Raw genomic sequence first — 13,570 nt, forward strand, 5'->3', positions numbered from 1 at the left:
CGGGACACTACTGACCAGTGAATTGAGTTTTCAAAAGATGCCTTACATGGCATACCTTGTACAAAGATTATTACAGTAGTTTGTAGGGTGTGAATACAGGGGTGTGTTCTGTCAGACAGTATAACCACTATCCTAAATATAACCTGCAACCAGATCACCTCAGGCTATGATCTTCGTGAATATTGCAAGCTAAGCAGGGTAAGATCAGTTCTGGATAGGAGGATCAGTAAAGATAACCTTTGTGTGCAGAAAGTGGCTTTGACAAGACAGTACTGGAACAGTGCCCTAGCATGGTGTTGGGTGCTGCTGGAAGTGCTTTTTTTTTTTTTCTTCTCCCAGATGAGACATAAAATTGGGACACTTACACTAGTTAAAAATCCCATGGAACTCTTCACAATAGTAAGTGATTTTAACATGGGGGTCCTGGTAAATTCAAATTTGGGATGATTATGCTGTGCTTTCCTAAATTCCCCCTGCAGTTTCCATTGAATATGGTATTCTCCACTATGTATTCTGAATTATGTTGCTGTGTTTTATTAAACAGCTGGAGCTTTCCATCCAAAGTGGCTGCATAGTGAAGGGATCTCTTTTCTAGTTGGTAAAGAGTTTCCAGATCATTCTGCGTGAAAAACACTAAATGCAAGATCAGTATGATACAATTGACACAGACTAATCTGTTTAGAGAGATTTATTTTTGAAAAGAGAATAGCTGCCCTTTTGTCTAATTGGATATTGCATAGTACTATAGCCTAAAAAGGTGTATTACTCCTGAAACACTTGGAATTTGAGAAGTACACCATTTTTTCTCAACTTCTGTTTGGTGGTTGTTAATTTCAGATACAACTCGGAGTAGGCGAGAGAATGAAGTAGCTGGCAGAGATTACCATTTCATCTCACGGCAGACATTTGAGACTGACATATCTGCAGGGAAATTTATTGAGCATGGCGAGTTTGAGAAGAATCTGTATGGTACCAGCATAGACTCTGTGCGGCAAGTAATCAACTCTGGCAAGATATGCCTTTTAAATCTCCATACACAGGTATTATATTTCATTGCAGCAGTTGTTATGAAAACTGAACATGTTACTGAAGGAACAACATCTGGTATTAGTAAAACGACACGGGTGACCTGTGTGAAACGAACACCTGGTAACAATCCATTTTCTACTAGCCCGTCTGTATGCAGCCTATTCAATCCCTATGGCAGCCCCTTTTATATATTGTTCAGACATCCTGGCAGACAAGGTATAGGAATAGGTATATCTACAGCCTGATCCATATCTGTTCTCTAGATAAATAGTACTTGTGAAAAATGCTCTGGAAACTGAAGCCCTGTGTACTTTTAACTTTTTTTAGGAGTGTTGATAATGCCCACCTTGCCCCACTGCCTTGGAATTCTCTTACTGTCTGAACTCTGAAATCTTGCAGAGGGTGGAATAGTTTGGGGAAGGTACCTCTCTCTTCAACCTAAGGCACTGATTTTCAAGGGAGCGCTTATGCAGTCCCCAAAAGGAACAGCTCTAGCAGGTGGAATATACAGCAATACTTTTAAACAACTCCAGTTACTGATATGACCTCTTTTTAGCCTTTGCTACCTTGTAAATTACAGCAAAGGCTGTAAAACATGTTATTATGAGCCCTACTGCCGCTGTTCCACAGAGGACAGTGAGTTTGCACCACTTCACTGTATGTGTGTGTTGACACAGGGATAAATACAGGTGAAATAGGATTGATAGCGTGAATGCTCAATAACATACCATCTAAACATGGGCCAGTGCTAGTGCTTTAATTACATATGTAATTAATCTGTGTAGTTGAGAGACCCTTGACTTAAGTGGAAGTTGAAGGAAGGGTGTTCTGAACTTTGCGGGATCAGCCTTTTTTCATTCTAAACATATTTTGAAACAAATGGTAAAACTTCAGCTCAAGTTGAAACTCAGCATGCAGTTTAGAGGGGAAACTTTCATCAAATGCTTGGAAAAGTGGGGGTGGGGTTTCCTCCAATTAAATGAAAATAACTTTAAAAGAAAAACTTTAAAACCAAAATCTAGTGGTTTTGAAATTCAGAATTTTTTTCACTCAAACTCATATGCTGGTGGGATTTATTTCAGAGAGACAAACATGGGTAGGTGCTCGCTACGGTGATGAGTACAGTATAAGAACTTATATAGAGTAGAATAATCTGTAATGTGACTAAATATTTTGTGCTCGTTTGGTTCAGGGGGAAATTAACTTGCAATAATGGAGGGGTTCTGATTAGCAAAGTACTTACTTCACTTGTCTCGTAATTAACTACTTGAAGAAATAACATTTATTTTTCAAGACTCTACCAAGGGATATTTAAGGTGGTATAAAATTAGAACTGGTTGGAAATTTTCCAGTGAAACAGTTTCATTTTAAAATGCCAATTTGTCAACCCCAAAATATTTTGTGAAAACCTCTCCGGTAAAACCTCTCAGTAAGTTGTTGGCGAATCAAAGGCAGGGTTCTGATGGAGCCATGGGAAACCTGCTGGCTTGCCAGTCTGCTAGGGAGCCAGAGTATTACAAGTTCAGTGGCTCTGGGACAGCTCCAGCCTGTGGGCTGCCACAAGCTTGAGGACCTGGTCTTGCAGGTTCCATGGCTCTGGTGCAGGCAGACATGCCAGAACTTCCATGCTCACTTCCTTGAAGCTGGGAGCGTGAAACCCATAGGAGCTCCAGCTCTAACGAGGGCTTGACTCCCAGCTCTACTGCAGGAAGCCTGGAAGACCTTAGAACACCTATTAACGCTAGGGCTCTCAGGCCTTCCAATCTCCCTGTTGCAGAACCTGAAAGACCTGGGATGCGCTCCCAGGATGTGCAGCTCTGGGGCTGCCCCGCCATGCAGACTGCCCCAGTTGGGAAGGTCCACATGGCAGGGCTGCCCCAGAAGCACAGACCCCACTACCCTAACAGCTGCTAAATGAAATTGACATTCTTGTTGGTTTCACTCAACCACTGTCAGGGTACTGGGGAACAGATTTCATTTAGAGAACACCATATATCGGTCTTTCTGATTCATGAAATATTTTGGGAATTTCCAATTCACTGGAAACCTTGAAACAACTTGAATTCATTCCAATGTGGAACAAAACCAAATTTAGAAAAAGCAAAACTTCCTGCAAATCAGAAATCCCATTTTTGGTCAACTCTGTGTACAGTAACCAGAGCACGTACTTATTTAATAACACATTAGAATTTAACTTTTAGTAAAACCAAAAGGATTTGCCAGTGCATTTTTGTAGTCTTGTTATGCCAGCTACAGTATCACATATAATTGCCCTGTATTTGTTAAGCCTGTGGTGTAAAATAGCAATTAGATAATCAAATACAAACAGTGAAAAATCACATTGGTGTAGTTACAAAAGAATTATTTAAATGATTTCCATTGTTTGTTTTTAAATATATACATTTGGAGAACTTTAACCCTATTTCAGAATTTTAAAGAGTCACGTTTACACTGACCGTGCATTCCAATCTGTGTAGTATAATATTTTACATTTCTCTAGAATGGTCCATGAGAGACTCTCAAAGCACATAACAAAAAATAGTTAATTAAATTTCTTAACACACACACTGTGAGGCTGGTTAGTAATCTTATTTTGAAAATGAGGAAGCTGAGTCACAGAGAGGTGATGACTTGTCCAAGGTCACACAGAAGGAAGTTCTTGAAGAGCCAGAAATGGAATCCTGTTCTCCTGACTCCCTATCCTGTGATCTTACCACAAAACTATGCAAAATGGATGCTTTGCACATCATTAGTGCACTTGGTGTCTCTTGGTAAGATAAACTGTGAGGGGATAACTGGTTTGTTTTTCTAATGTTAAGGTTAATGCTGTGTATGGAATTTTTGACAGTGTGTAACAAAACACATTATATTACTGGTTCTCAGTTGTATATGGAGAAATTGCAAATGTAGTTTAAGGCTATTTGTGCTTTCAAACACTGAAAGAAGTGCAATTAGTCTGAGTTCATATATTTAGTTTCTGCCAAGCCAAGTTTAGGGAACTGTTGACCTACTTTTCTATGAAGAACTCTTGAGCAAGAGCAAATGTTGAGGTTCCATAAGCAAGAAAAAAAAGATGGTAATACCAATTGCACAGGAAAAGGTGAATGGCACCAGAGTTAGTGATGATTGTCTGGCTATGTGACATTGTTAATCATGCTGCTATTAAGGAATGTTGTTTCATATTCTCTGTGTATATATAAAGCCTGCTGCAGTTTCCACGATATGCATCTGAAGAAGTGAGCTGTAGCTCACGAAAGCTTATGCTCTAATAAATTGGTTAGTCTCTAAGGTGCCACAAGTCCTCCTTTTCTTTTTGCGAATACAGACTAACACGGCTGTTACTCTGAAACAACTTTTAATAAACACTTGAAATTTATACTGAGTTACCTTAGCATTTGAGAACATTATGTGAATAGTGCATCTATACTTGTCCTTTACAAACACATTAATGAGATTGAAATAATAAATGGAACATTTTTTTCTTCAGTCATTGAAGACCCTACGCAATTCAGACTTGAAACCATATATTATCTTCATTGCACCACCTTCGCAAGAGCGGCTACGTGCTTTATTGGCCAAAGAGGGTAAAAATCCAAAGGTAATTTAACATTTCTTAATAAGTGGGTTTTGTTTACAAGTCTGGAGCTCCATTGACAAAGACAACTCCAAAGAATTTGGCATAAAAATATTAAGCATTATTAATGCAAGTGAAAATATGTAATATGAAAAATGTTAGACCCAGACAATTATATTTAAATATTTAACTTTATGAAGCCATGCCTCATTGAGTGTGCATTATGCGGGAAGAGAGAATTCTAGTGCTGGTCTAGCAAGAAGTTCTATAGTATATTTCTCTTTCCTGTCATTTTCCTTTAAAAACAAAAATCTAAATCAAAACAAGAAATTTATTAGTGTTCTTTTTAATTGTTACAACATGTCTCATTTACTACATACTGCCCAGCCTGCAACGGTTGGTGGCTTTGAGCAACTGACAGGTGATGTTCTTTTGGGCTTGAAGATCTGCTTTGTAACCTGGGATCAGTTGCTGCTTTAGGGCTTTTACTCCATGCATGCCAAAGAGTCATGGGTCAAGCTCTGAAGTGCTTAACTCCAGAGCTATGGGTGAGCCACCAGTTAAAAATACTTGAATGGGGCCAGCAACCAGGCTTCAAGTTAATACTTAAAATTTAAAGAATAAAAAACTAGCAAAAGTGTGCAAAAACAAGCAAAGATTTAAAATATGACAATGACTAATACAAGACAAGTGTACATTGGTGCTTCAATTCTATCCACCTCTATACCCTTCTCCTTTTTTCACGCCACTGTTCGCTATTCGCCTGCCGCTTTTCTCTGTGGGTTTGTCTTCCGTAGAAAACCACCTTGTGTTAGAAGACAACCTCAAGCAGTTGTTTTATCTAATATGGTTTTAAAGACAGTATTTTGGTCAGTGTAGACCAGGGTCATGAGTAAACATTACTGGAGCCAGACATTTCCCAAGAGCAGCTGGCATTGAGTTGAACACTACAGCAATGGACTCGTGACATTGGAAGTAATTTGACCAGTCTTAAAGTGCAATTAACTTGTGTAATTTGTGTGCCTCAATCCTATTGGTTAAAAATGCCTTAGATGTTTTGAGTTTGAAATCCTTTTTTATTACAAAGCTAATCTTAGCTTCCTAAGGTGTTTTTTGGTTTTTGGTTTTGGTTTTTTTAATTTTCTGGCTGCACATATTCAAACATAGCTCAAATGTCAAATCATATCTGAACTGTAGAAGTAGTTTGCTGAACAGATATGCAGACTGGATGCTATTTTTTTAGAATATAAACACATTTGAAAGCATTTGTAGTTTGTGTTAAGACAAAAATACTTTTGAGTCTTTAAGCAAAGACTGTTCAGTAATTTTGCTACTATAATATACCAGTCACTGAGAGAGATCTTAATGTATTAATTCAGAATCCGAGCTGCAATAGAAAACACCCAGCACATGCCACTGAACAAAGGGATCAGTGTGTGGCACACCAATTGCATGACATTCCTGAATTAAAATTAGAGCACAAACTAAGTGTTTTATTGGCAGTTTATTGTTTTGGAAGCTTGGTAAAATTAAGATTATGGGAGAAACCCAAAGCTCCAAGCCCCATTAATTCATGTTAATATCTGTTCTAGTTGTACAAAAAATAAAAATAATAAACTGATTTCAATTAAGAGTATTCTGTATGTGTGGGATTTCAGACACTATCTGTGTTAAACATTTGAAGTGGATTGGGAAGAATTCTACGACTAGTTCAAATAGTTATCCAAGATGGCTTGTCTTCTCGTTGGACTCTCCATTTGCTGTACATTTTCAGGGTACAGGATTCAGGATTTCAGTTCACAGGTGGACTCATTTGAACAACAAGTATTTTAATGAGCCAAATGCAAGGTTGCACATCTAGAAATAAAGCCAAAGGTTGCACAATATGGGCGACTATATCCTGGAATGCAGCAATACTAAAAAGGACTTTGTGGTCATGGTCGATGACCAGCTGACAGTGAGCTGGCTGTGCTTTGTTGTAGTTAAAATGGCAAACATGACTGTGGGATACATAAGTAGTGGAATATCAAATATGAATAGGGAGATGGTATTATCTCTTCAGACCTCATTTGTGAGACCATTATTGGAGTTCTATGTTCAGGTCTTGGTGTCCACGCCTCAAACAAGATGTTAAAAATTTGGAACGGGTACAGAAAGAGCTATAAGAATGATATTTAGTTTTAATTCAGAGTTAATTTTAAACAGGTTTATTTTTAAAAAGAAAAGCTTATAATTTAAATTAAAAACTGATTTTTTTTAAAAATCAGTATCAATTTTTATCCACTCTGGCTGTTGATGATAGGAAAAATAAATACAAATATTTTCTTGCAAACCATCTCTGTTTTCTTTCTGATTATTCTCACTGGAGTTACAGGACAGAATATTTTAGTTCTTCTTCGAGTGTTCCTCTGGGTGCTCCACTGAAGAATGAGTGCTCCACTGTAGGTGCAGCAGCTCCCCCTGTGCCGGGGATCGGAGATCTTCATCAGCAGTGCCCGTTGGACTGCATCTGCACACCTCCCCATCTCGTGCTATGAGCGGGACGTGTATATATAGCGTGGTGTGGTCCGACCGCCCCCCCATTCCTTCACTACCGTCTTTGGTCTGGGATGGAATCTGTAGCAGAGTCTGCTTCTCCTTTTTGACCTTTAGATAGTGCCTTACCTGTTAGGTTTAGTTTAGTAATTTCTTCTTCTTTCCTCTGTATTCCTTCTCCTCCTTCTCTCCCCTCCTCCCCCGCCCCGTTTTCACTTTACCCTACTCATTACTTCATAGCTTAGGTTTTCATTTCTCTGCTTTCTGACTGGGAAGCTTTTTCCCTCACCCTTATGTCTGGATCTCCTGGGTTCAAGAGGTGAGTGTCTTGCTGGGTCAACTTCCCAATAATGGATAGCCCCCACAGTGCAGGGACGCATCCCACAAAAGTGTTCCCACTGCCACAATTTGACTGGCAGAACCAGAAAAGACTGGGACATGTGGTTACGACTTCTCCTCATGGAGAAAGCACTGGGTCAAGAATCAGACCTGGGCCTGGACTCTCCCCCTGTGCAGCTTTCCCCACTCTGCAAGTTCATCTGCTGATCCTCATCTTCCACATCCCTTTCTAAGAGAAAGTTGTCTTTCTCTCACTTTGACGAAAGAAATGGGATCCCTCATCCATCCCTGAGACATCACCTACGAGAAAATCATCCCCTGCGAGGTCAGTCGACTCAGCATTCTCAGACAGGGGACATAGCTCCAGGGCCCTTCCAAGTACATGAATTAAACAACAGTCTAAAGATCCTAACCAGGCAGACCTAGAGCCCTCGGCACTGAGCAGTTCTTCAGCTCCACCTGTTGGCTGCTCAGGAGAATGCATCTCTTTCTCAGCATCAATTCATACACCGGTACTGATGATGCTCCTACCTCCTCCCCAAGAATTCAGATACCCTAAAGACCTACTTGTATCTGACATGCCTGAGTCACCATTACTCAAACACGACCTTCCCCCACTTCCACCCTCTTCTCCAGATTCACAATGTTCTTCCCTTTCCTCTTCGAGGATGGCACCCTCCTTCCTCAGTGACAATGAGGAAGAAGAGGAGGAGTGGTCCATCACTCCTTCTTACTCGAGACAGGAACAAACGACTTCCTCTACATGTCCTCACTGTTCACAATCCACACCTGAACCAGAACCCTGGTATAGACACCGTGGATGCAGCCCCATGTTCCACTCTCTCCGCACTGGCCGAACTGGGACCCCGAGCCATTTACAAGAGTCCAGTTTGGGAAGCCTCCCATGGAGCAAAGCTGGAAACCTACACCTTTGCTTTCTCCACCAGCTTCTCGTCCACCAGAGACTGAGCCTCTCCCTACAGCAGATGAGGAGGAAGAACAAGAGCAGGAAATTCCACCACCACTCTGCTTCTTCGCCTAATGAGGCTATCATGCCTCCACCCCCTACTGCAGCTTACAACTTCAGACATTTCCAGGAGCTATTTTGCAGGATTGCAGACTCCCTCCCCATTCTTTTGGAGGAGGTGAAGGATCAACAACATAAGCTGCTCAACATCCTGCACACATCCTCCTTCTCCAAAATAGCCCTTCCTATCAATGAGGCCCTTTTCAATCCTGCCACGGTTCTCTGGCAGACTCCAGCATCCATCCCACCAACTTGCAAGCAGGTAGACAAAAAATATTATGTTCCCACAAAGGACTTGGAATTTGTTTTCTGAACCCACCCCAAACTCCTTGGTTGTAAATGTTATGCCAGAAAAAGGACACCTATACCAATCTCGAGTTACACACCATGCTAGAGACTGGAAACAATTCGACCTGTTCAGACATAAAGCTTATTCATCCGCTGCTCTCCAATTCCGTATATCTAATTACGAAGCGCTCATATAATTGGCTAAGTATAATTACATCAACTATTCTAAAATACAGGAACTCTGTCAAGACCTTCCTGATGACCATAAAGAACAACTCCAGGTACACATAGCTGAAGGACACCTCTTGGCCCACACAGCTCTGCAAGCCTCTTTAGACTCTGCAGATACCACTGCCTGCTACATCACTACCACTGTTGTAATGAGACGGATGTCATGGCTGCACCTCTTAGGCTTTCCTAAAGAGGTACAAACCACCACTGAGGGCCCCAAATTATTCGGGCAGCATAAAGATGATTCCCTTCACTCCCTGGGCATTTTCCCGGGCGTCTCTTTGGAGCTGCAGTGTAAGTACCAGTTTCTTCCATGATCCCGATCACCATAATACACTCCCCAGCAACAATATGATACCCAACAATATTGACAGAAGCCCCCTACCAAATGCAGACATACAACTCCATGGGGTGCTACTTGTCACGCTCCTCCACCCAAACAGCTATTTTGGAAGTGTGGTTAATGTGACGGGATTCCCAGGATGCCACCTAAACTGTGGGACCGCTGAGCCCCTCTTCTGTGATGCAGTTGGCAAGCTATAAACCTCTGGCAGGTACTGCACTACACAGAGATCCACAGGTAGGGACACAACCAATTGAGTTATATGAATGCTTCTCCCAGGCATTCATGGACCAACAATAGAGAGGCTCCAGCCAGTTCCCCCCAGTTCCCCAGCATTGCACCCCAGAACTGTACCATCTTGCCCTGGTCAGAAGCCTAACCAATGTAAATTCATTGCCCAGTTCTGCCCCCCCCCTTGAAGTGGAGAAGACATATATTAGCCGTTGTAAACTGAGCTGAGATTTCCCAAGCACTTCAACCAAAGTACGCTGTTTTAGGTAAAATAGATTTATTAACTACAGAAAGCTAGATTTTTAGTGATTATAAGTAGTAAGGGTAGAGATCAAAGTTGATTATCTAAGAAATAAAAGTAAATTTGCAATCTCAGTTCTATAAACTAAACAGGATTTGAATCCAGCAGTGTCTCTTTCTGATAAATGGTACAAACAGGTCACAAATCTTCCGTACACAGGCTGGAACTCTACTCTAGCCCAGGGCCACCCTCACAAGTTCTGTCTTTGTCCTCCAGCTGTGTTTCTAGGTGGTGTTGGGGGTGGAAATGAGGCCAAGTCATTGTGTCACTTCCCCTCTTTATAGTTTCTTCCAGCTTGCTGGAAAGATCTATGCTTGTGACATGCGGGGGGCTCCACCCCCATTGGTCAAGTATTCTCCATTGCCTACATGCTCTCTCTGAGAAGTCTCCATTGTATACAGTTTCTGGGATAGTGGATAATATTTAATGGGCCATCAGCATGTCTGGCTACTCCATTGTTGTGCCTGAAAGGCTGGTTGTGGGTGTTCCCAACCTCCCAACATATTTCAGTAACACACACACAACAAAACTTCATAACTTCACGTACAATGATAGCACATACAGTCCAATAGGATATTAATGTTCAGCGGATCGAGACTTTCAAAATAATACCTCACAAGGCATACTTTTTACAAAACATATTATAATTATATGACAGTGGTGAATATGGGGATTCCAGGGTGTTTCTTTAAGGTACAGAGTGCCACAGTTGAGGCCATGAGAAGTCTTCCCGTTTGTCATATCCGACATCTTTGACATCCCACAAATTGGCGACTGATTTAGCCCTGTTTTTTCCATCACAGAGGCAAATTACCTCAGACCAGTGGGTCGTAGAGATCATCAGGGAAGGATACTCCATCCCTTTCCTATCTATCTCACCCCATCTCTCTTCAGGGACCTTTCTCACGAACACATCCTACGAGACGAAATAAATGACTAGGAGCCCTAGAACCAGTCCCATTCCAGCACACAGGAAAGGGTTTTTACTCATTACTTTCTGGCCCAAAAGAAATCCAGCGGATAGAGCCTGAATCTAGACCTTTGAAACCTAAACAAGTTAATCAAACTGGACCACTTCCAGATGGTTATCGCCGCCACCATCATCCCAGCACTGGAACTACCAACCCTTTCTCCCACTGATAGCACATCGCGCCAACAGAGACATGATAGACAATATCACCTGCATGTTGTACATCAACAGGCAAGGCGGAGAGAGATCCCACTCTTTTTATGCTCAGAAGCATTGAAATTATGGAATTGGTGTATCCAACACAGCATTACTATCTCAGCTGCATACTTCTCTGGTCACCAGAACACCACTGCAGACTCATTATGCAAGCAATTCTCCCACGATCACAAGTGGGAACTAGTTGCGCAAGCCTTTCAGCACATCTTCAACTGCTGGGGATCCTGCACCATAGAACTTTTCTAGTGTGGCAAAAACGCCTGCTGCCCTCAGTTTTGCTCCGGCGGGACTGGGACACAGATCCCTGGGAGACTCATTCCTCCTCGCATGGGATGCTCCACTACTCTATGCCTTTGCTCCCTTTCCTCTTCTGTTCTGTGTACTCCACAAGATACAGAGGGACCAGGCCAGAGTCATCCTTATAGCTCCGACATGGCCATGACAGGTCTGATATACTTACCTCCTTTACGGAGGTATGCCCTCCAATCTCTCTCTGCGACTCTTTTCTCAGAGTGTGGGTCGTATTTTCAATCCCAATCCACAGCTACTCCACCTCAAAGCATGGCTCCTCTGTGGTTCCAAGATTCAGAAATAACTTGTTCAGAAGCAGTTAAACAAGTACTCTTGAACAGCAGACATGACACAACAAGACACACTTACCTCCATAAATGGACTAGGATCTAATGCTGGTGCATCTCCCATTAGGTTGACACAATGAATGCTCATTGCCACTTATCCTGGACTATATTTTACACCTAAAATGATCAGGATTATCCACCAGCTCCATCTGTGTGAAGTTGGCATCTATCATGACCTTTCACTGCCACATAGATGGCCACTCCATCTTCACTCACCCACTCATGAAATGTTTCCTAAAGGGCCTCCAAAATCTTTACCCTCATATACGGGATCCAACCCTTGCTTGGGACGCCTGCCTCATTCTGCGCTCTCTTACAAGACCTCCATTCAAACCAGTAGCAATGTGTTCCTACGTTCACTTATCTGTGAAAAGGGCATTGTCACAATCACTTCTGCCCAATGGGTCAGTGAAATTGGAGCCCTTATGGTTCCATGTGTACAGGGGGTATATACAATTTTTCACAAAGACAAGGTTACGCTGTGTCTACATCCTAAATTTTTACCCAGGGTACCATCCTCTTTCCATCTCAATCAACCTATCCACCTTCCTTACTTCTTCCAAAGCCTCACAGTAACCAACATGATTGCATACCCTCCATGTCACACGAGCATTAGCTTTCTTCTTGGACACTAAACCGTCCAAAAATCATCATGCTACTTCCTCTCAATGGCCAAAAGATCCAAAGGTGCAGCCATCTCTAAGCAAGACCTTTCAAAATAGATCTCTCAGTATATATGTACATCAGTCTTACCCAACTACATAATCGACAGCCTCCTCCTGGAACTAGAGCACATTCAACCTGGTCACTCTTCATCTCTGTTGTTTTGCTCAGTAATGTCCTGATTATTGACATTTGCAAAGCGGCCACATGGCCATCATCAGACACTTTTGCTCATCACTATACCATTACTCAGGATGCCTCAGCAGATTGTCCTATCATCTGCAGCAAATAGGGGCCCTTCCAATTAGGGGCCCTGCTTTCCAGTCACTTACAGTGGAGCACCCAGAGGGACATCAATTGAGGAAGAAGAGCAGGTTACTCACCCTGTGCAATAACTGACGTTCTTTGAGATGTGTCCCTGTGGGTGCTTCATTATCTGCCCTCCTCCCCTCTGTGTCAAAGCTGAAATGTTAGCTCTGCCACAGAGAAGGAACTGGGGGCAGTCAAACTGCACAGCACTATATATACATCCCACTCATGGCGCGAGAAGGGAGGTGTGTATCTGCGATCTGACGGGCACTGCTGATGAAGATCTCTGATCCCAGGCGCACAGGGTGCTGCCACACCTACAGTGGAGCACCCATAGGGGGTCACATTTTGAAGAATCTCAGTTAGTGCACAGGGTGAGTAACCCACTCTTTTGTGGAAGCTTCTATTCTAGCCCTTTCCCCAAAAAATATTTTGTTTGGGATTTTTTTTAATTAAAACCTAACAAAAATCAGGTTTAATCCTAAAATCTCTTTTACGTCCGTTTGAAAATACCTACCTTACTTCTTATCTCATGTATCATAGGGAAACAATATTTTTTGCCTTAGTTAATGATGCAGTGGAATAAGCACAGGAAGCTTTGAGAAATCTGGCATGCTTCTGTAATCTGTTTACACTGGTAATAAAAATCCTGAAGTAGAATGATCCCATTCCACTGCTAACTTCTTTCCCAGTTCTCCCTCTGCCTCTCTTATCTGGACATTCATTTCCAGCCCATCTGCAATTTTCCTGCTTTTCTGCCACTTGGCCCTTTCACTCCCCTGAAACTCCTCTTCTGTTGTTATTGCAACATTCACTGAATGGTGAACTGGTTTCAGCAACTTGCATTGTGTGGTTCTTAACATTTCCTCATTATCC

The 13,570-nt window shown here is 42.0% G+C and overlaps 1 protein-coding gene across 7 annotated transcripts in view; it reads left to right on the forward strand.

Annotated features, from left to right (window-relative positions):
- PALS1 (protein associated with LIN7 1, MAGUK p55 family member) overlaps positions 1 to 13,570 on the forward strand; it is a 136,522-nt gene that overhangs the window by 119,098 nt on the left and 3,854 nt on the right. For 6 of the 7 annotated variants that reach the window (XM_073348379.1, XM_073348378.1, XM_073348383.1 and 3 more), the window contains 2 exons: positions 838 to 1,040; positions 4,517 to 4,627. In XM_073348379.1, coding sequence (XP_073204480.1) covers positions 838 to 1,040; positions 4,517 to 4,627 — 314 coding nt within the window. Of the gene's footprint in view, positions 1 to 837; positions 1,041 to 4,516; positions 4,628 to 13,570 lie in introns of those variants that run through there. The other variant, XM_073348384.1, reaches the window with a different exon arrangement.

This window comes from Lepidochelys kempii, chromosome 6, assembly GCF_965140285.1.
Source record: "Lepidochelys kempii isolate rLepKem1 chromosome 6, rLepKem1.hap1, whole genome shotgun sequence".
Lineage (NCBI taxonomy): Eukaryota > Metazoa > Chordata > Testudines > Cheloniidae > Lepidochelys > Lepidochelys kempii.